The following is a 24644-nucleotide window of genomic DNA, read 5'->3' as shown; positions in this document are numbered from 1 at the left end:
TTACATCCCTAACCGTCACTTATTCTTACTGTATTTCAGTAAAGCTGAAGTTAGCCCAATGAGCTAAGCGCACATACAAGCAGAGTTCACACTGGATTTTGTATTAATCTGGTTTTAAAACTTAATTTTTATCATTTTTGTAATAATTTTAATATCATTTTTTAATGTCACACAGATCTGAGAGAGCACCGATACCATAAAGCTTACTGACACCGTACTTTTGTTTTTTTGACATAGAAAATTTCGGTTTGCATACTTTATGAAACCAAATGTTTAAACAATCAGTAAACAGCCAGTCATAAATAATTATCACAATTAAAGACATTTAATGCAACTTTTAGCATTTTTTTCTTTGGTTCTAAAACCAAAAATTAAGTGTAAGAAGCTTGTTTTGAGCCACACACTGAAGTTTAGTATATTTTTACATAGAGATGTGTTCTTGTAATGAAAATGATGAATTTTAAACACTAAATAAAAAGCTGTTTGGTCGAGCTTAGCAAGCTTATGCTTCCTTACTTGCTTACTGCACTGTGGCGATTTTCATAGTTTCAAAGCTCTGAAACTTTTCAAATCAAATCAACCAGTACATGCTAGTCTTTTTAAGGAGCATCATGGTTTATAGCCATCTATTGAGTATTTAAGTCAGCGTTAGTATCAGTACTCCGTATCGGCAGATACTTCTGGTATCTGGTATCGGTAAGGAAAAAGTGGTATCGGTGCATCCCTAGCACTACGAACAACTACAAACATCCCAAACGACTAAAAGTTACAACCCTAATAGTCCAATTAATTAAGTGCACATCCAGGCTGAGTTCACGCTGGATTTTGTAATAATAGTTTTGAAACCAGATTAAAACTAAATTCTTTTACTTTTTTTATGGGTCAAAATCTACCTGGCTGCCCTCCATCTACACAGGACTTAAGTACAGCCTTCATACATTGAAAACAGTAAAGAGTTGGGCCCCTTTTCAGAGTTGGGCCCAAAGGCCAGCCAGCATACCACTCCATCCGGGCGGCTCCAGCGCACCGCTGTTCTAGAAGCTGCGTGCACAATGCAAACACACGGGTCAGAACGCGGCACTTTGTGGGAACCCGGTGGCCAGACTTTTTTCCAGAACTGAGCACGGGGTTCGTGCAGTAATGACCAGACATTTCAGATGCAAGCTAGGCATTACAGAGAGTCAGGCCCAAACACACTATGGACCTTTCATTATGGGCCTGCAATAGTGGGGGTATAGGCTATATTTTCACTAAATGCTCAGCAAACAATTTCGAGCTCTGCGGAAACAAAGAGATCTTTCGCATTTACAGAGCCATCAAAGCAGGACACAGATGCCACACAAAAGCCTTTTCAGCACTGCAACGTTCACGCTGTACATTTGGAAATTGTGAGAAATGTAGACAGTCTCTCATCTGATTCCAGCTGCATCGGTCTTCAAAGGAAAACAAGGTTTGCTCGGAGGCTACATTTATATTTCGGGACGTCCTATTCAGTTTTATGCCCCTGATCCGATCTTAGTACCTTACTGCTGAGGATCAGTATCAGTACCGATCTGATTCTTGTGTCTGATCCCTTCATTGACTGTCCTAAACACAGCAGATTAAATAAAAGACTAGCGCTGCAGATCTTACAGTAAGCTTTCACGTTCCACACTGTGAAAAGAAAAGGAACTTTCTAAGGTTCTTCAATTTAAAGGTGCTTTGAGGAACTTTCAGGAACCTCAACGATCTTATACTTTTAACAGTGCACTGCAAAAATAATGGCTCTAAGCTGCCTTGCTACCATCTGACCGGTCATCAGTGCCAGTGCTTGGAGCATGCCAGAGAACTGTGTTAGCACAGCGGTAAAAACAAAGGATCGGACCATAACACTTTTCATCTATTACAGTCCAGTCATTTATGTATATACATTTATAATTATATAATTTAAATCTAAGCCAACATGATGACCTTGTAGAACCTCTAACCAGCAAACAGTAAATATGCACCAAAAAAAATAAATAATAATAAAAAAAACTTTCCAGCAAGAAAAAAATAAATAAATTCCAAATTCCAAAAGTCACTTTCCAAATTTGCAAAATGTCAAAAACTAACTTTTACACTGGGGGTGCTCAGTGCAATGTGTGCTGGGCCGACTGCAAGTCTGTGATGCCACAGCAGTAGTAGAAAAGTAGCAGAAAAAGGCTGCTTTCACAGCCTCAACCCCAGGAAATAGATGCAAAGGGGGCCCAGTCTAGAGGAACCCACTCACCTGTAACACTACCTCGCCCTAATTCAAACAGGGCTGCGGCTACGGCAAGCTAGAACTGATTGACTTTCTGTTTAACACAGCCGACACGGAGAACGCCGAAAGGACAGAATTCACTAAACGAAAGATAAACACAGATTTTGTTTAAACTTTCACATTAAGTTTGTGAGGCAGAAGCTTGGAGCTTGTTTTACAAAGCAGTCCAAACATGATGAAGTCTGCTCTGCACCCTGGGAGTGCTAAATTCAACAAGGGCTGAGCGGCCCACTAACTCGGCAAGCTGTTTGTTCTGCTGGGCAGCTTCAGTACAGATTAGGGCTAATAGGACGACTGCTCATCATGCCCTCTAGGTCCTTCACCGGAGCAGGAACCCAACCAATTAGGTCTGGCCAGTCTGGGGAGAGCGACAGCTGTCATGGCTGAACATAATATCCCTGAAAAGTAAATAGGTAAATCGGTGCATAAGGGCGAAACCTGGCGATTTTGCCTTCACGTACTAAATGCATATAAGCTCTGGAGATGAGCCTGAAATGACGTAGTTCTTCACATGTAAGGAAAAAGGTCTAATGATATACTGAGATGGTCTCTGAGCCACGGTGAACTGCTGAGTTTTCAGCAAGTAAAGAAGTCGAGACTGGGGGGGTGGGCTGAGACGGGACACAAACAGTGCCAGGCATGGCCTCCATACCAGCGGTCATGAATACAATTACGAAGACAGGAAACAAAGCCATCTCAAGCCCCAGAAGGAAAGGAATCTGAACAGAGACGACTGCACAAAAACATTGCTGTGGATGAATATTGAGGCCTCTCAATAGTTAAGATTATACATAGGAATGGAAGATAAACACAAATGAACACCCAGATTTGGCAGTATCTGGACAATAAGACGACACGTATTACGTAAACATACAAAATTGGAAGGTATTTAATTTCAGTTAATTTTTTCAATTTTAAAGTGTCAAAAAACAAAATGGGGACAGCGAATAGTGGTTTCATATCAGTACTGGCAGATATTTAACAAAAAAAAAAATTGTATAAATTATTGGCATCAGACAAATGACATCCTTCAATATGTATTTATATTTTATAAACTAAAATATCTGCATTACAGAAATTACTAAAGGTGTAATTCTAGAGGAATAACTTTCTAATTATCTGTAATGTTGATCTTTGTGATATTTTACGATAGTTTAATCCATTTTTTTGTTACAACACTCGATGTTGTAAAAAACACTACGGTCAAAAATTCAGTTAGGACTGGACCATTTTAAACATCCAGAACCTCTAATCAATGTAATCTAGCCTATATCCATTATTTACATGTTTTTAATTCTGTACACTGTAATATGTCTAAGAGGACTGGGCATTTTTTTTTTTTAATATATATATATATATTATTTTAAATATATATACTTTATATATATAGACTTTTATCTTAGTAATGACACAGTAAACAGGTAATCAGTGTGTAAGTACCGGCAACATCCACAATATACTCAAAACGATATAACGATAAAACTGACATTGTCTACTATCATTTTTTTATTATAAATGCTTACCAATGAACCGAAATGCTGGATACCTGCATCCGATTCCTATATCTGTGCATCTCGGATAATAATTTGAATTATTTTTTTATATTTGTCACATCATATGTTTTTCAGCCATGCACATGAAACAGCTTTCCCTTTTAAATGCAATTAAACCAAATACACAGAGACAAACTTTGCAACTGATAAGCTCTTCCTTTTATTGTGCAAATGCTAACTCTCGTGCACTCTCGTGGCTTCTGTGTTTGCCTGCACTTGCAGGGTTTTCAGGCAGTGAGGCAGCGTCTCTACCTTCAGCAAAAATGTAAGGCAACATAACTGTACCAGCATATCTGTGCATCTCCACATTAGAAATTTAACAGAAGGAAAAAACCTTCTAAACTTAGAATAGAAGTCAATGCAGAAAGATTTTAGAGCATTTCTATCGGTCCGTTCATCATGAAACTGTAACACCATGTAAAAGAACAACTGCCGGATATGAATAATGTCAAAAAGTGGTAAAACGACAGAAATTGAGATACAGGCTTTACTTTAACACCAGTACACCCAGCACTCCTAATTAGCAATGAGAGTGACAACTTCCATTTTTTTTTTTAGCTCATGTCTGCGGTAAACCACAAAACACCCTTCAGAAACGAGCCACTACGGTCACAGCACTGAAGCGGCTCTGACAGCTGCGTTCAGGACGATGTGCGATATTCAGCGCTTCACAATATCTACTGAACATTCTGCAAACAAACAACCGCCCTAGCAAGACGGGACAGTGTCCACCATCGTTGACGTCAGGGTTGCGGTTGGTTGTCGGACATGCAGATCTGAGATCTTGCACGAGAATAAATTACTGACTTGTTTCTAATTCCAGGGCCACTAGCAGTCAGCTTTAGTGCGTCCCTTTACTTTCTTTTTTTTTTTTTAAAGGCGAAACAGGCTCTGCGAGAAACGTCCCAGCAACCTAGAACAAACGTTTTGCAGTAGAGTGAGGCATGTAAAGACTTTGAACCCTTCCATATCAGACATCAACAGCTGCTGTAGTGACATGGAAACATGCTTTATGACCCACAGGGGAAAGAAAAAAAGAAAAGAAGGCAAACAGAGCTGTTGCATAACGCATAAAGAGAGTCATTCTCCTAAAGAGGGAACAATATTGGGTACTGGATGCTAAACCTATTATTTTGGAGTAAACTCATGTATCAAATTTGCTGGATTTCGGAAAGAACCTAAGTCTCCGCTCTTTAACTGTTCTGCAGTTACAGAAGCACCACCAAACTCAGTCTAAGGTCTAAAATATGCACCCTACAGGCCTCAAAACTATCCCACACAGCAAACAAACTACCGCAGCCATGAATCTGAAGCATGATTTGCCATCACAATCACTCCCCAGGTCCTCAGATTTTGGAAAAAGCCAAGGGCCGGATGTTCCCAGGCTGCCTAATTCTGAGGCTTGCATGCATGACTCAGAACACACACTGCCAGTTATGTGGACGGCAGGGACGGCACACTCGATCCATTCAGACCTGAGCTCGGTCACTTGCCGGGGCCTGGTAAATGAGAGTGGCTTGTTATGCAACAGACCGATGAATATTAGCTTTCTTGGTGTTTCAGCTATTCGGACAGTCTGATAAAATTAGCCCCGTGGCTGAAAAGCTGGGGTATTTCACAACCTTGCAGAGCGGTCAGCTGAGGTAGTGGGGAGAGATAAAACTGGACTCGGACAGCTCTCAATTCTAAAGGTCTTCGGAGTGCATGGTCTGAAGGGGACATTATGGAAAACTCACTTTTTTCAGAGCGGACATGTAGAGGGGCTACCAACCCAGACACCGTCATAACGACGCTGTGTTCAAGCGCTCCTTAGAAGTGGACCTGGTCAGAAACGGCACGAGAGCCCTGGGACGTTTTGTTTGTCTTCATTGGGTGCTGACACAGGTGTGCAAATGCACACACAAAGCACACACAGCTGGTCTAGTCCCTGCAGATCATAGAGCAGTGTAACTGCTGTGTTCTTTGGAATGATGGTGGTGCTCCATCAATTACTTCCAGGATGAGTTGGGGATGATGAGGCGGGGTGGTGATCATCGAACTTACTGACAAAAGTAACACTACTGTTGCTGAATGCAATCAGATCCTCACAGCAATGCTGCTCCAAAACCTAAAAGCCTTCTTCACTGCACAGTAGAGAGCAGGATCCGGATTTTTTAATAGCCATGATTTCAGAAGAAAAAAAATGAATATGAATAAGCAGGTGTCCCAATACTTTTGTCCATAGTTGCAAATCTATTTAAATACATTAGTATGAATACTAATCATTTCCATCACTTCTTGCTACCAGGTAACTGTATTCCCTAGGCAGACAAGGCAAACTGATCCGAGATCAGATCGGTCTCAAGGACAGAAAGACGGATTTGCCAGCTCACTCCCAGCACTGCCATCCGAGCACAGACGAAGGCCGGGTGGCTCATCTGACGCGTCTCAGGAGCCTCATTAGACTGATGGGTATTCCTTGGCCGAAGCCATGACCTCAGACTCCAGAATGAGGTTTAAGCTAACTCTAGGAGGCAGTCCTCAAGCCGGGATATTCGATCTGGAGTTTGCATGTGAAAACATCAATGCTCCACTTTTCAGTTCTTGATCCTACGAAAATATTTCATTAGGAATTTCAGGGGATTTCTGTGAAACTAAGAATGCAGACACATGTACAGGTTTGTTTTTCTTGCATTCGGTGTTTGGTGGTTTGGACCAACGCACCTAGTGACCCTCTGATCTGAAACTGGAGCAGTAACCTCACTTTACATGGAAATCTACACACGCTAACCTGAGAAACATGGCGAATAATGCATGAGCCACACTGGTTTCTCTGGTCGAAGCACTCACAGGGACAAGACATGTTCCTGGTCTGGCACAGTTACAGTATTCTCAGGTCAAGATTCAGTCAGATTTTTAACGTACTGAGAGTTTTACACTCCTTGAAACAGAATAAAAACTAGTCTATTATAACTACTTAAGCTCAGCCTTGAGATCATACTGGAGTTGTCAATTAAACCCCTTAATATCACAATCCAAGGCTCTGTGGTGCTTGAGGATGGGTGTGCAGTAGTGCTGCTCATTCGAGTAACCATCAGAAATTTGCCCTACGGTCTCCGTAATCCCACTACTGTAATACTATTAAATAAAGTGCAGGGCGAAATTAGGCCTGTATCATTTACAAGCCTAACAACAGCACAAGCTCTTAGCACAGCTGCGCTAGCGATAGCAGGCTACCGCACACACACAGCAGAGACATCGTTAAGTCCTGTAAGAACTTCGTAGTCGCCAACCAGCGGAGTCTGAGAGACACTTGAGCCACAACCATGCAGTACACAAACTGAGCTTAAGCTCACAACTCGCTCTACTGCACTCTCCTCATGTCTCCTAATGTACCAAACACTTTCTGAACACGCTACAATAACACTAAAATAAAATAAGCTAAAAGTTATATAAAGTTTATATCACGGCTGTCCAATAAAAGCCATCTCCATTTCATTTTTCTCCATGGTTTGACCCCTGTAGCTGCTCTGTATGATTGTGTAAATAGCTCTGAATGAATGGACCAATAGAAATGCTCTAAATTACCCTCATAAAGTCTCCTTTTACACTGACCTCCATTCAGAGTTAAGAACATTCCCCTGTAAAGTCACCATTTCTGAGTTTTTCATTGGACATCAACCCTATAATATATGGCACACTGTTGTGAACTGCACTGTTCAATGCAGACCATGTATTGTGTTGTTTGGTAAATGGGTGCATTTGAGAAAGGAGATCACCACACCGTGCTGAACTCCAGCCACCCAGGCCCGAAACCTAGTAGCCCTACCCTGAAATTTACAGGCCCAGTCATTTGAGAGTGGGTGTGCGCGTAGCATACGTCCCTCCCCTCTCTTGGCCTCCTTTACTCAGACAGGCTCCCCTACGAGGCCTCGTTTGGATCACTGACCTTGGTTTCCATGGAAGATGATAACTGGGAGTAACTGGGAGTTGCTCGGACTAGAGACAGAGGCCCATCAGTGATAGCTAAATTTTTATACACCATTTTGAATGCTCATTCTGATAGGGCACAGACACTGATAGGCAATATAGAACAAGTTGGACTTGCACTATATGTCCAGATGTTTGTGGACACATTTCTTTAGCTACTATACATAGCATAGACACGGCTTGTCTAGTCCTAGCAAAGAAGCATTGCCAATAGAATAGCACTGTACTTCCATCTGTGGGGTATAAGCCCCCCCTGCACGGAGCTGTGGAGCAGCAGAGGAACTGTCGATCCAGCACCTAAGACAAGTTGGGGATGATTAGGTGGGGTGGTGATCTTTAAACATCCTCAAAACCTCACTAACACTAGTCATTGAATGCAATCAAAACCTCACAGAAAAGCTTCTCAAAATCTAGCAGAAAGCCTTCTTTCATGTACCGCAGAGACAGTTACTCCAACAAAAGCAACTACACTTCTTTTTAACAGCCTTGAGTTTGGAGGAAGCAATGAATGAGCAGGCGTCTCAATACTTTTGTCCATATAGTGTAGAGCCAGATAAATAAATAATTAATATATATGAAAATAAATATGGGAATATTGGGAATTCTTTGAATTGGACTTCCTGTCATTTGGAAGAGCACCGCCTCAAAATACAGTGCCGTCCACCCAGACCGTCCACTTTCTCAGCGAAATCCAACATGAAAAAAAGTCCCAGTCACTGAATCACAAGTAGAAGGTTTAACGAGTAGAAGGAGTGGAAAAGCCAAGCTGTTTGATATACTACCTCTGAGGCAATCATCAGGTTCACTTCCTGGAGGCATCGCTACGTGCTTGCCGTTACTGAGAACGGCCTGCTTGTCATGACATGGTGGCTGTGAACGCGAACAGGCTCTGCCTAAATATAGGCAAACCAGATGTGTGTGACAAGCCTAGTGGGTGACTCTCAGAGAGCAGAAAAGGGAAACTCGTTTAGAAGAAGGAACACAGGGAACCGGGCTTATACTCGACGCCTACGAGACAAAATACGTGTGCTACACTTCGCTCGTGATATTTTATTCATAGATCATCATTCATAGCTACGCTTAGTCTTCTGTAAAGTGCGCTGTGTACTTTCTTACAGACCACATAACACACTGCGCATGCATTAAAACCCTGCCTCTCTCGTACCCCGTCGTTATCTGCAAGTCATCCGTTTCCTTTATCCGTGCCTCTTTTACAGCTAGTACTTTGAGCTGCAGCATTCCCCTCAACATAGCAGCACTGCTAGTAACTTTATAGCAGGGGTGTCAAACTCTACCACTTGAGACTAGACTATTTATTTATTTATTTATTTTATTTTATTTTATATGACCCAACAAAGCTAGGGGCCACAGAAAGCATTGTGCATTACAGTGCATTCTGGGGACGCAGTAGCAGCACATTGTGAAACATGGAAAATCGAAATAATTTTGCATGCCACAGGTTTTGTGTTTGACACAGAGGCTTTATAGACAGGAAATATACAAATATAAAATATGCATAAAGCTTCTGTACTGTTGAGTTTCGAAGGGGAAATGAGTATAAACTCCCCACAGAGAAACTGTTGCACACTAATGCATAAAAACTGTTTATTAACCTACTTTAATAAATTGGGCCAACACCTAAAACATAAATTAAGATTTGTTAAATTCAACACACAAAAATAAATGTAGAAAATTGCTTATTTGTTTGTTTCTTTTAAATAAAAAAAAAATAATAATAATAAACATTTAAAAAATAAAAAAAAAATAAAAAAAAATTTACAGGGGTATTGCAACTGTATTGAGGACGAATATGTTACTCATTTAAATATAATTTTAGAAGATTTATTCATCTGAAACATTTAATTGTACTAATTTTTATTTAGTCTTTTAAAACACAGGTTAAAAACATTACATATTTTTATTTATTTTAATTTCTCACAATATTCCTACATCCAATTCAGATAACTGTAACTGTACTACATTGACCCACACTGAAGTACATTTTTAGCTCCAGGATTTCACTTTCACTTGAATAAGACGTTGAGATACACCGCCCACGCGTTCACCCCAGTACAGTGTGTCTGAACTTTTCTTACCCCTTACTTGCGTACTTGAGTTCACATGGCACAGACGGCCAAGATACCTGAATTTCAGACCCAGAAAGCACATCCTATTAGACGTGGCAGCCAAAGAGAGCCAACATGGAGAGCAAACTCCAAGCATATTGCGGTATCCCTCCCCATTAGGCTACTTAAAATATAGCTGCAAAAGCTTGGAAGCGCGTCATCGTGACTCATTCTCGTATCAAGGGTGCAACCTGAGTTCGCACACTCCCTCTGCAAGACACTGAAAAACAAACACAGAGCTGCCCCAACCACATTCAAGAGAAAAACACATGGTGCCAAAGTGCAAAATCCGTCCCTTCGGCCATTTAAAGCTCCAGCATGCGAGCTCCAGTGTCCTCTTTATCTATAACAGCTGATAAGCTCACCTCAAACCGTCCCGGCTGCATGCTTTTCAAAGACAGGCTGTACTCTCCAGTGCAACATTATATAACGTCCTTGGGCCCGTTCAAACACCTGAGGGAGGAAGGGTGCCTGTTCTGTTCGTTTGCCTTCACAGAGATCACGGACGTTGAAATGGGGGGAAAGGAATGAGGGGCAATGCGTGGTCAACTTCACTGGAAACACTAACGTTTTTACAGGCTTCTACCCCAGAGCCATGCGTGAAACCCAACACTGCTCACATCTGGTTATATACAGCGTTATATATGGGTATGTATAAAATTTACTACTCAGACACAACATTAAAACCAGGTTGTTAAGGTTGCATTCAAACTAGGAAGTCAGATTTTCTGAGTTCCATGTAGGAAATTTCAACTGGACTGCCCCCACAAGTTGGGTTTCCCACTTAGGAAGTCAGGAGAGCCTCACCAACCCAAATCCAAGATGGCCTCATGGATTTCGCTGTCCTACAAAACTAGTATCCTCATTTTGGTCACTCATTTTTCACCTCAGTTTTCACTTCACAGCTAAATGTGAATCTGGCCATCATTCCAACAGTACTTTAGTATGTACAGCATCAGCCAAAAGACTGGACACACCTGGTTGAATGCGTGCTGCTGATCAACTGATCCAAAAAACAACTGATCAAAAAACATCTGATCCAAAATCTAGGGTGACCAATATTTCTGTTTTGACACTGAGGACACACGGGCATCCACTGTGATTAGAATGCATGGCTGGGGGGGGGGGTTCAGTAGGCCTAAGCAGTAGGGCCAAAGCATTGTGTATGTGTGATGGTGGAAATACCTCTCAAACCATGCAGCTACACATTTAGCCCTTGAGCCCAATGCCAATAAATAGCCTTATTAGCCTATATGACCAGAACATCTGCCTTCAGTTCAACATACAACTTAGGCACAACATCCTAAATACGATGGATACCTGTGTGCCTCCAGCGTCCTCTTCCTTAAAAACATAAAAATGGTCACTCAAGCATGTGGATCAAATGTTGCCAAAATTATGTTTAGCATAAATTCAACCAGGTGTGTCCAATATATATATATAAATATTCAAATGTGCAGTTACTCAAGCTTGAAAGACCAGCATTTAGTGATTATCAGAGCTTATTAAGGATAAGATTAAAGAAGATAAGTACAGTCTATAATAAGTGTGTATATATATATATATATATATATATATATATATAAATAAAATTAGCTGCTGCTTGTTGTGTGTGAACACAGTCAAGACAACTACTTCATACAATCTTCATAGCAATAAAGGAACCTCTATATCTACCTATATTTGATGACTATTAGGAGACATCCATCATTAAATGAACAATAAAGAGAGAGCAAATAAGACCTTCATCCAGCACAGGAAGAGTCCCTGCCTTTTAAGTTGGTCTCCTGTGAGCAGAACCTCAAAAACATTCCTTTAAAAAAAAAACATGGCTGACATAACATGCTAAAACAAACCAATGACGCAGCCCACTAAGGAAAAAAGCTAAAAATATCTGCGGGGCGACGTGCTCAAAAACTGCTCTCGGCACAGCCTCGTCTCAGAGCGTCGTTCTCTGGCAGCGAAATGTGACTTTACGCGCCACGTTCTTCCCCGAGGCCTCACTCAGGCCGGCCGAGAGACAGAAGGAATGCATCCATAAGCCACCACACTGCTGTGGTGGCCCAGACTACCATCTTATCAAACCAGCTTGGGTGGGTCGGTGGGTTGGGGGTGGTGTGTGGGTGTGTGTGGGGGGTGGGGGGATCCCACGCCACTGTGAGAAAAGTCTCAATGCAAATACGTTGGTTCAAAGCTTAGCCTGAAGGGCTCAGCCTGCCGTGCAGGCATGCAACACTGTCTTCACTGGAGGATTCTGTAGGAACTCATACTTCAAGTGTTTTTCAAGTGGACACATGACTGCACTCGGGCGAGTAAATTTAACCATTTCACTACAGTTTTACTCCTGTTTTTATGTTCAATTAAATTTATAACCACAACTTTAAACTGCAATTTCAAGTGGGATTTCCAACTAGGAAAATCAGGAGAGCCTCACCAACCCAGAGTCCAAAATCCAAGATGGCCACATCGTACGTCAACAGTAATAAAAGCAGCGGTATTACACAGTTTATCAGCACTTCTGTCTATTTGGGACTTGTTAAATAAGACGTACACTCAGTACTGACCAACGTGCATGTGTGGACATGTTCTCATGATGTTTGGCTGCACAAAAAAAAAAAAAAAAAAACGTATAATGCGCCAACTGTTCTCAACTGGGACATATAGTTGTGATAAATTTGGAAGCCTTCAGCCAACAGTTTTGCTTGGGAATATTTTGGGGAATATCTTTTTTATGATATACAATATTTGTAGTATTTCGTCATGTAGACAAAATGCACCAACAGCGGAAAGGTTTGAGAAACTGCTATCCAAATACTCTCCCATACTGCGTACTGTGATTTTTACTCAAAATATGCTGCTCTTTAAGCCATGACGATATTCACGATACACTCATAAAAGCATATTGTACCACGAAAACAAAATTTATCATGATACAATAAAATAGTCATATTGCCCAGCTCTACGCAGCATTTTACTGTGTAGACATCTTCATAAGGTGTCCTGTAGTATCTGGCACCAAGACATTAGCAGCAGATCCTTTCAATCCTATAAGGGCTGTGAGATGGGGCCTCCATGCCCTGACCACTACATACCAGGAACACCCAAACAAGACCTGAATGATGTTTAGTGGCTCAGATTCTCACACTTTCACATTTTCCTTACTTCACCTTCAAGAGCTGACTGATCACTTGCTGCCTATTATGTATATCCCACTGAGTATATTGCGCCAGTGGATGCTACTGTAATGAGATAAATCAATGTTATTCACTTTCCCCGTCTTGTAAAGTGCTATTTTTAATATTAAGGCTGATCAGAGAAGTTGTAAACCTGTGCCAATTAGATATTTTAATTAATTATTTTACTCCAATGTTCACTGATCTAAACTACTGTGTTTGACTAAGGGAGCCAGCTGACCAATTACAACGACACTAGATCTGGTATTTAATAAATTATAGAAGCTAGCCAAATCACTTCAGTAGTCTATTATTGTAACACAAGCAGCATCTATATTACCATTAAAATACTTGTATTTCCTTTTACTTAAGCCCCATTACCGCACCAGTGCTTTACCCACTTCTGTAAATACTTCTGCTTAAATTGAGTTACATAACAGTGAGCTTGGGTGTAACTTCACAGCGGTCAACAAAGAAATTCCTTGACATTAAACTTGCAGGGAAAAAAAAAAAAAAAGAATAAAAGAGGGGCCACATTACATAATTGTTCTGGAGGACCACATAAGTAAAACTTCCTCTCTTGAATTTCCTCAAAAATGTGAGCCTCGCAAATTGCGACAGCCTAGCTTATGAACACACAAGTCAGAGCTGTGAAGCAATAACATTTGGTCAAGCGCTGTCTACACGCCTAAGCTACCAAACTCACCAAGAGCTGTGAATGCATCTCAGTAACAGAATATTAAACAAGTTAAGACAAGTTCAGAAGACTGTGCAGAAGTTTTAGACACCTAAGCAGATTATTTACAGCCATTTCTCTCAGCGGTAAGAGAGTGTAGAAACTGTAGAAACTCCAGATCTCATCAGATCAGATAAAGCAGCTGAACATAAATCCAGTAAGAAGGAGAAACAAGAGCTTCTCATTCTGAGGAAAGAAAGTAGTGAGATCTTGTCTGTGAGCTAGTCTGAAGAACAGAGCTCGGTTCCTCCAGGTTTCTCCTGGACGCCCCTCAGTCCAGCCAGCACAGCGTGGAGGATGTGTTCAACTCAATCAGCAGCAGCAGCAGCAGCAGCAGCAGCAGCAGCAGCTCACCTGATTTACCATCATTAAGCCCTGATTTACCACCAAACCAGGTGTTGATCTGAGGAGAACTCTAAATAATACTAGACTCCATGAGAGAGGAGAACTTTGGAGATGTTCTAATGATGAACACAGTGATGGAGAACCTCCACCACTTTCTGTAGGATTGATATTATTAGTGTTTATTCTAATATCAGTGTTTTACTGAGCAGATAAACACTTACTGCCCAGATCAGCAGCTTTACGCTCGATCACAGAGGACTAAAACTTTTGCACAGTGCTGAAGGTATGTATAAGAACAGACAACTTAAATTGTAAAAACACAGATCACATGACTCACCTGTAATACCGTGACTGCAGGTAAGTGGAACATACTGCTTTGGAGACATGGCTGGCTGAGCCAAAGTCAATGACCTTCACGCGGTAGGGTTGCCTGACTGGGTCCACCAGCATGATGTTTTCGGGCTTGAGGTCGGCATGGATCAGACCCAGGCTCTTCAGCTTTTTCAGTGCTGTGGCCACCTGCTGCAGCACGGGCCGGATGATCTTCAGCGGCAGCGGGCTGAACTTGTTCTGCTTCAGGAAGTCGTACAGGTTCTGCTCCAGCATCTCAAACACCAGGCAGGTGTGGCTGCGGTGCTGGAAGCACTCGAAGGCCCGCACCAGGTTGTGCTCTTCTGCGTTCTCGTCGCTCAGGCGGGAGAGAATGCCCACCTCAATCTGGCCTTGCCGCGCATACGAAGGGTGGTTCTTCAGGATCTTCACGGCCACAATCTCATTGGTGCCCCTTTTCCAGCATTTGACCACCTGCCCAAAAGTTCCTCGGCCCAGGAACTCCAACACCTCGTAGGTGTGCTTCATGGAATACAGGACTTCGTGCTGAACCAGCTGGTAGTCTCCGTCCCCTGCGGCGCCGGCCCCGCCCACTCCTGTCCCGCTCGGTTTGGAGGGCGCCACACCCGTGGCCGTACTCCCCACGTTGCTTTGCAGCATGGCAGGTAGTGCGGAATGTTCCTCTACTATCTGCATGGTGCTCTTACTCTTACTGTCCAGCTCCTCACCTTTGCGCTTAAACCCACAGCGTAGGGCTCCGTCTACAGAATTTAAACCTCCGCTCCTCCCTCTCTTCTCCTCCTCGTTGTCGTTCCGCCCTTCCTCCTCCTCCTCCTGGTCCTCCTCCTCTACTTCACCTGCTCCCGCTCCTCCAGAAGATTCGTTCCGGACGCTCTGGCCACTGTCTTCTCTGCCCTCCTCACCTGCTCTGGCCGTGCTGAAGCCACGCCCTACAACTCCCCCCGGCTCCACACACTTGTAGGGCGAGTGACGCCTCACAGGAGCCGACGAAGAACACACAGTCTGTAACGGGTCCGGCGCACCACGGGGTCTCGCGCCCTGCCACTCTTCTGTCTTTAACGCCGGGACAATATTGGTTGGGTGAGCAATGCCTAGATTCACACCGACCACATAGGTGCGAGGGGTCTTCTCATGGTACGCACAGCCGCTGGCCTCCGCTTTCCTCACACTGCTAAAGGCACTTGTCTGGGGTTGATACACATGCGGTGGGCAGACCAAAACCTGTGCTGCCATACCTGGAAAACAAACGGAGGAAATTTGATTAGCTCAGGTATAATCTGACTCCCAGAGGGAAGCAGCTCACATTTAACCCTTAACGAAGCCAAGATGGATTTTCATGTTCAGCATTTGTGCCAACGAGTCCAGAAACAAGAAATTCTAGATGCTAAACGTTTGATACCACACTCGATACTACAAGACTGCCACACTACCAGAAGATGGGGGATTGGTTTTCAATACTAAGGCAGTTCCACAAAGCGTCATACCAGACAATATTATGGGAGTGATCACTGTGTGAACTAGAGCTGGGCAATATGATGATAATGATGGTAGAGTGTTGCGCTCAGTCTTCACCGTTCTGACTGCATAAGAATGCATATGATTGTGTTTTTTTCATACTAATATAGTTTAGTTTCCCTCAAGTTAAATTTTTTTTAATGAGTCAGAACATAATAAACCTTAACCTAGGGCTGGGTAATATGGTAAAAATACAATATCACGATATCTAGACATTTTGTGCGATACACAATATTTATCACAATAAGAGCTGGGCAATATGACGATATTTCATCGTATCATGATAAACTGTTATTGTACTAATGAGATGAAGAGCAGCAGATGTTGAGTATAAATCACTGTATTCAGTACAGGACAGTATCTGAATAGTGGTTTTTAAGAATCTGTGGATACTAATGCATTTAGTCTGTGTTGACATGCATCAAGATAAAGATCGTATCGCGGACAAGTGTTTAAATATCGTGATCTAGCATTTTTACTATATCGCCCAGCCCTAATCACAATACATGTAACCACAGGCTGAATGAATCAGTAGCAACAGATTCTTAAAAACCACTATTCAGGTTCTCTCCTGTACTGAACGCAGGGATTCTCACTCAAAATCTGCTGCACGTCATCCAGTGAAACAGCACTAATTACACAGTTTGCAAAGAAACGTGCAGCTGATCAGTCTTATTTAAGCACTGATCATATGCTCGATATGCTTAGAAAAGCTGATTGTGTATCACAAAAACAAAATCACGATACAATAAAATATCATCATATTGTCCAGCTCTACCTCAACCCCAGTATTGTGATACGTCCTTTAGATTTCTGCCTTATTTTGTCTTTTCTGGCGTAAAACGAAGACAAGCTGACTGTAACCATGTAATATATAACATTAGTTACAGCAAAACATTAGTTACTACAGACATCTAGGGGTTAACACCCTCTCCTTTCCTTCCTTGTCTTCAGGCTTGTCTAGGAAAAATAAAAAATAAATAAATAAAAAGAACTACTGTATTTAATAAGAAGTTCAGCTCTTGGTGAGATGGTTCAAAAATAGACGTACTGGCTTTGTAATGCTAATTACACCTGCGCAATATACTAATGGAATACCAATTAGGCTAATACGCATCAAGACACACAAATACACCTCTCTGCATCGTGAATGTGTTGGAGAAACTAGTGCCATTAACTGACAGAGCTTCTCCATTAGCTGGTGGAGATTAGTCACGCTAGTTACACAGGAGCTGCTTAGGCTGGCACAACATATGGCACAAGTTTGGACAGGAGAACAGAAGACAAGGGAACAGGTGTGGCAGAACAGTCACACATGTATATACGTACATTCACACACACCCCTGTATTTCACATAAGAATCCAGAGAGAGAGGCAAGCGTGAAACAACGAGGAAGGTGGATTATGAGGGGACTAATAGCAATCTGGACCTGGTTTGGTTGCAGAGAGCCAAACCTGAAGGACTGAAAACGCCTGCAGCGTCGACATGGAGGAATCATGTGGTGCCAGACTAAATCCTGTGTACAGATTTCATAATTCATCCGTTTCCAGATGAGCGAAAGATCCAAACAGAGGCAAATCTTCTAAAACAACCTGAAATATTTCAAAGTACCAAGATACATTACATGGACAAAAGTTTTGGGACACCTGCTCATTTATAGTTTCTTCTGAAATCAATGATACTGATTGATTGACTGAGCAACACTGAAGATTTGCTTGCATTCAGAGACAAAAACTAGGATATTAGATGACCACCCTCATCCCAAAGTACTGGATGGAGCTCCACCATCATTATTCCAGAAAACACAGTTCTTGCACTGCTCCACAGCTCAATGCTGGGGGCTTTGTACCCCTCTAACCCACGCTTGGCATTAGGCAGCACGGTGCCAACAGGTTTATGTTTGATTATCTGCTCCAGAAGACAGTCCTATTCTATTGGCAGTCCTTCTCTACAAGGGCTAGACAAGCTGTGTGTGTGCATTTGCACATCTGCAACAACAATGAGTGCACCTTAAAGTAGCTGAATGCATTCATTAGAAAGAGTGTCCACAAAAAATTGGACATACAGTGTCTCTAATGGTTAAAAGCTCCAAACACTTGAGACAGGAGGGCCCTTTAACACTACCACGCCTGAACTGTGCGTAAGCAGGTTTTTTTTTCCTAGCCCAAACCAGAACGACACTGCTATGGCCATTAAGCCACCCCCCAGCCAAGGTCTTAAGTTACGCTTCTCCCCGTCCTGCAGTTTCAACTGCTGCCGTATGCCAGAGACAGGTGGCAACTGACCCGTTCCCCCATGTCAGTAACCAATGGGGTTAAAGGAGAGAGAGGCGGGGGGGGGGGGGGGGGGTCACTGTGAATCACACCTGTTGACGCTGCAACTGTTTCACTCAAACAACAGGAAATTACAGGGAGCTGCATTTGCCCCAAAACAAAAAGCAGCTTAATGAGAGAGGATCTGTCCTCCTGGCAGAAAGTGTGAGCAAATAAAAGGCTTCTCGCTGCCTCTGTTTGTTAATGTGCTCAGTAAACCTCTCTCCATCAAAAAACAAAAACAAAAAAAAGAGTAGCAATAGTGATTAAAACTTACAGAAAACAGCCTTACCCCATGCAAAGCACTCAGCTGCCGTGTTGGTTAAGTGAATAAACAGGGCAGGGATCAGGGACTGTTTTCATGGTACTCCAAACTAACACAAGTAGCCAACCTGCCCCTGTTTATATGACCAAGTGGAAATTGCACAAGCCTCGATTTCCAACCAAAGGCCTACCATTACACATAATGCTTTGGCAAATCTGATCGGCAAGGAAAAAACAAAAAGTCCCAGACTCGGGGTGGGCACTAAGACCGTATTGCATAGTTAGCTTGATAGATTACAACACAGTATGCTTTGCTGGGCACATTCTGGACATCGTGCTTAAATAACACAGTTTCGTTACAAACACTAAGCACTGACAACTGTTTATTTAGATGCTGTGCAGCACAGAGTGTAAAACACTGGGTAAAATCCATGTATTAGTATCAGTATCACAAAGTATTAGTATTATTATCAGGCCTGAGAGGAGCAAAACTCTAAAGCACTATGTGAGACGCTGCCCATCCCCACTCCGAGCGGTCCATTGGAAAAGAAGGGAAATTACAAGCAGGAGTTTAGTAACTTCAATTAGTTTTAGCTGGAGCTGCCAGACATATAGATTAAGCCAGAAAACACCATATGCATTTATAAAAAAAAAAAAAATATATATATATATATATATATAAAAAAAGAGCCAACACTAAAGTAAAGGGCTGTCACTTGTGGCATGTAGAAGTGAGAAGTACCAGAAAGCACAGAAGGAGGAACTTGTAAAGCTCCTATAAACACAGGAACACAGGAGGTCTCAGGCCCCGTTTTAACTCTTTACTGGTGCATTTTTGGTCTAGATGCCACGATAAACCTTAAATCTGCACCTAAAACCTTTCAATGTTAAAATCTTAAGTAAAACACTGCCTACTAAACTGCTGTGCTCCAGACTGTACTAACTTAGCCCAGCACACATCATAGCAGCTAAAGTCTTAAAGCCCTGTTCTAGACCTCTTTAAAAAAAAAAAAACAACAATTAAATTACACACAAAACAAACTAACAGCTAAAACTTTACTTTTAATATAAGTAGCTTAAATAAGCTTAAATTAAGTAAAATACTGCCTTTGTTTACCTACTAAACTGCTGTGCTCCAGACTGCACTAACGAAGCCCAGGACCTACATAGCTAGCACTAGCCAGCCATATTCTGCAATTTTTTAAGCACATTTGGTCTAAAGAGGGTGTTTAATAACATTAAAATGTAAAAAAAATAATACTAAAAAATAATAATAATTAAATACAAACGAATATTAGTATGAGTAAGAATATGAAGGTGCTTAAACGTTACATATGGGTAAACTTTAGACAGATTTGTGAGCCAGAGATTAAAACATAGTGCAAATAAATAAATAAAAAATAATATAGCTAAATAAATAATTTAGTAAATGCAAAAAAAATAAAAATAAATATATATATATATATATATATATATATATATATATATATATATATATATATATAGTAAAAAGAGCTATAGCTACTGTCCACCGTTAGTGGTAGCTAGCACTAGCCAGCCATATTCTGCAATTTTTTAAGCACATTTGGTCTAAAGAGGGTGTTTAATAACATTAAAATGTAAAAAATAATACTAAAAAATAATAATAATTAAATACAAACGAATATTAGTATGAGTAAGAATATGAAGGTGCTTAAACGTTACATATGGGTAAACTTTAGACAGATTTGTGAGCCAGAGATTAAAACATAGTGCAAAAAAATAATATAGCTAAATAAATAATTTAGTAAGTGCAAAAAAATAAAATAAATATATAGTAAAAAGAGCTAATATAGCTACCGTCCACCGTTAGTGGTATTAGCTAGCACTAGCCGGTTAGCTAACGCTAGCTAAGCGTTGAGTAACACGGGAGCAGTGACAACAACCGACACTCAGCCAAACTTAGGAAAACTACTTTGGCGACGAACTCCAGCGCACCTAAGCCCTCTAGAATCAAATACTTCGCTCGTTTACGCCTGGCCAGATGTTTACATTCTCGTACCTCCGTCTTTAGCAGCTACACAGAGCGAAAATGCAACTTTTTGGCACTAAACCCGACCGTGCAGCAGCAGCAGGCGAGCTTGTTTACAGAAGTCGCCAACTGTTCACCGCCGCTAGCTGCGTGGCTAACCCAGATATGGCAGCTAGCGGTGAAAAGCGAGTGGTTTTCCAGAGTAATCTCCGTCGTACCTTCACAGCCAGCAACCGTCGTCGAAATGCGAGGCTTCTCTGAACATGTCAGGGGTTAGTAGCTATGCACCCACACCACGCTCAAAACACTGGCTGAGCTGCCATCTTGTCCTCTCGTTGGACAACGAGGGAGCGAGGAGCGTCGACTCCCTCATTCCTCAGACTGCGGAGCAACTTGCGGACTGAGCCATTAATGTGGGCCGGGCCGGGTCGGGTCGGGTCTGCCGCGTACTTAAAGCTGTCCTCTGCGATAAGGGTTGGTTTTACTCTTCATTTCGGGGGGCGATAAAAGCCCGAATTGCTTCCCCAGGCGGAGACGGGCGGGTTGGGGGGAAGCTCGCTGTGCTCTGCTGTGCTCTGCTGTGCTCTGCTCAGCTCTGCTGCCCCGCAGCACCTCGCTCCAGAACCGTCTCGTCCTCCTTCTCCATCGACACTTTCTCCACCAGATCGTGGCGCATTATTGCCACCTTCTGAATTGGAGAGCAGAGGAGGCCTAAAACACCACTGAAGGCGCTTATTTGCAGCGCCACCTTGCGATAGAGAGGAGCAGTGCGATTCATCAAGTACCCCATCCCACCCCATCCCATCCCATCCCATCCCATCCGTACAAAAGTGTCACTGTACAGTGAAATGTGTCCTCTGCATTTAACCCATCTGGTAGTGAACACACACACTCACACACACCCAGAGTGGTGGGCAGCCAACTCCAGCACCCGGAGAGCAGAGAGGGTAAATAAAGGGCCTTGCTCAAGGGCCCAACAGTAACAGCTTGCCGAACCCAGGAATCGAACCCACAACCCTGTTATCGATATCCCGGCGCTCTAACCGCTGAGCCACCACTGCCCCCTCACTGAGCCCCCACCACAAGTGTCTACAAACTTTTGACAAACAATGATTGTGGTTGCGCATGGGCTCTGTAGGAATGACTGGGCAGCAAAATGTGTGCACCCCTCAAGTGTACTGCAGTTTACAGTACCTGAGTTCAGGTACTTTACAGTAATGCATGTAGTTGTAGTTGTGCATGCACAGCTTGGTTAATTGCATTGGCAGTATAACCGTATGTCTGGAGGTAGATCCAGGGGTATAAAGCCCTGCAGCACAATAGCTTCAGCCAATACCTCGGTACCTGACCTCACGGATGCTGTCATGGCCGTATGCCTTCAAATCCTGACAGCAATGCTGACAGCAAAATTTGCAGGAGAGTAGAGGCTGCTACTGCAGCAAAAGGGGGCGCACACTCCCTTAAATAACCCTTGATTCAAAAGCCGCCTGGAGGAGCAAGTGTCTACAAACTTTTGGCAAACAATGATTGTGGTTGCGCATGGGCTCTGTAGGAATGAATGGGCAGCAAAATGTGTGCACCGCTCAAGTGTCACAAAAACAAATGTAACACCCAACCAACCACATGGGGTACTGCAGCAATCACTTGGCAACACCATAGCAACCGCCTGGGATACCAGGATGGCACCAACCATATAGCAAAATCCTATCAACCACTAAGCAGCATCATGGCAACCACCTGCAACGCCATAGCCATTACCCATCTAGCAAGCTCCTAGCAACCACTTGGCAACACTGTAGCAACTAGCTAGCAGTGCTAGCAGAAACTACCTGGAATGTCATAGCAACCACGTACGTTGCAACAGCCTGGCAGACATTTAGCCTGGTTTGCTCCTGATGGTTGAAGTGAGAGGTGAGGATCATCATGGCCAGATCCAGAGATCCATCTCCAAGGCCTTCAGAAAGAAGCTTGGAGATGCAGAAAGATCTCAGAAGGCTTAGGTATGACCCATTCCACTGTTCGGATATATTTGGCCCTAGAGACGTACCAAGTATTTGATGGAGAGTCAGTGAAGCCTTGGCTCTACACAAAGCCCCTAAATCCACCCCTTGACTGTGCCCAGTCACCACGTCACGTCTCTTGAAGAGCACAAGTTGTTTCGTGTTTGATGGCGACGTTACAGAGCACTCCGAATGAAGGTATTTATTAACTGCGGTTCTCCTAACCAGCATCCTGTGCTCAGTGTGTAATCAGGGAGGTAAGATTACTGCTTAGGGAACCTGTGGAATGGAAGGCAGCCTCTCTGTCAGCTGCAGTACATGCTGTCCTGATTACTTAGTCCTGATGACCTTTCAGACAAAGTATCGTAGCTGGATCCACATTTGCATGCTTCTGCGCTAGATAACGTAGGACAAGACAAGAAACACATTCGCAACCACATTAATTCCCAAAGGGAAATTTAGGAGTTCCAATACAGCAGCTGTCAAATATACATCTGCACAGTAGCCTGAGTAAGTACGAAGTGTAAAAGTATGAAGTCAAAACTGGTAAACTATTTGATTACGACCAACAAAACAGCTCTGAGCTATCCAGACAGAGGTGGCTCAGCGGTTAGAGCACTGGGCTCTTGATAACAGGGTTGTGGGTTCGATTCCCAGGCTTGACAAGCTGCCACTGTTGGGCCCTTGAGCAAGGCCGCTGGAGTTGGCTGCCCACCGTCTGGATGTGTGTGTCACTGCCCCTAGCTCACTAACTAGAGTGTGTGTGTTCACTACCACAGATAGGTTAAATGTGGAAAACACATTTTGGTGTACAGTGACAAATATGTGCACCTTTACAACAAGTTGTGAGATGGGGCCTCCATCAGTTTTGGTGATGAAGCTCAAGAACTCTGTTCACTTGATCCCTAATATATCCACTCATTGACAGGTTCCACTGGAGCCATATAGTCCATATAGTCAATGCTGTTCGTTCACTTGTCAGTGGTTTTAATGTTATGGCTGATTAGTATATTTCTTTATGATTATCCAGGTAGATACAGTCCTAATTTCTATGCCATGTTAATCAGATAATGAGAAATACTGCATATTAAAACATCATTTCATAATATATATATATATTGATATCCAACCCAATTAATACGCCTATTGGCAACAACAAAAAAACAATGCACAAAATGTTGGATTGCTGCAAAATGTAAACAATTACAGGTCTGATTAGACACTGGGTTCTACCACAAGAGGGTGTATATGAGGCTACTTTTGGGTGGTGTTCCTCCTGATGAGAGATTGTTGACATTTTGCCCAGAACAAACTGCCCGCCATCTAGGCCATTCTCAAAGGTGTCGGGAGCAGAGGTCACATGAGGGCATGCACACATGGGAAACAGACTGCTACAGACTGGAACACCTTTAGCGTCAGTTCTAGGTTCTGACTGGGATCCGACGTCGCTCAGGCTCGAGTATGGAGGCCTTATGATGAGCCCTTCAATCTTGCCTGTATCACTAGCAGCTCGGCGATATGTGCAGGACTTCCTGCGGCCCCATGTGTTGCCTCACATGGCAGAGCTTCTGACTGGCATTGTGCAGCAGGATAATGCTTGGCCCACACAGAAAGGGTTGCTCAGTCGCCAGATTTATCACCAATTGAGTGTTTTTGGAATCGGCTGGGTAAATAAATGTGCCACAGGATGGCATACAGGATACTGCCTCTGCCTCTATGCCCAACTGAATCTCATCTGGTATCCAGGCTAGAGGCGGCCCAACAGGGGACTAGGACCTTTTCTCAAATGACTTGTTATTGTAAAGTCTCCTTTCGCTCTAATTTTGTAATCACTTACATTTATCACCATTAGATCACAGTTTTATTCAGTTCCAACGCCTCCCTCTTGGTGATGTTAATTTATCAGATTTTATTTTTTTTCATCATAATTGAGAGTGGGCCTTCAAGCCCTTCCAGCTTCAAGTACGGCTCGGCTCGACCCGCCATCCTTTAAGATCCACGGAA

The 24644-nt window shown here is 42.8% G+C and overlaps 1 protein-coding gene across 2 annotated transcripts in view; it reads right to left on the bottom strand.

Annotated features, from left to right (window-relative positions):
- The window catches only part of hipk3a (homeodomain interacting protein kinase 3a), a 56547-nt gene extending 35241 nt beyond the window's left edge, over window positions 1-21306 (bottom strand). For both annotated transcript variants that reach the window (XM_072662984.1, XM_072662985.1), the window contains exons 1-2: window positions 20859-21306; window positions 14524-15772 (exon numbers count right to left, since the gene is read on the bottom strand). In XM_072662984.1, the coding sequence (XP_072519085.1) occupies window positions 14524-15770 (1247 nt within the window). In that variant the 5' untranslated portion in view covers window positions 15771-15772; window positions 20859-21306. The remainder of the gene's footprint in view (window positions 1-14523; window positions 15773-20858) is intronic.
- Between the last annotated feature and the right edge of the window lie 3338 nt (window positions 21307-24644).

This window comes from Salminus brasiliensis, chromosome 19, assembly GCF_030463535.1.
Source record: "Salminus brasiliensis chromosome 19, fSalBra1.hap2, whole genome shotgun sequence".
Taxonomy (NCBI): domain Eukaryota; kingdom Metazoa; phylum Chordata; class Actinopteri; order Characiformes; family Bryconidae; genus Salminus; species Salminus brasiliensis.
Note: the sequence above shows the minus strand (reverse complement) of the source record. Positions and strands in the feature narration are given on the sequence as shown.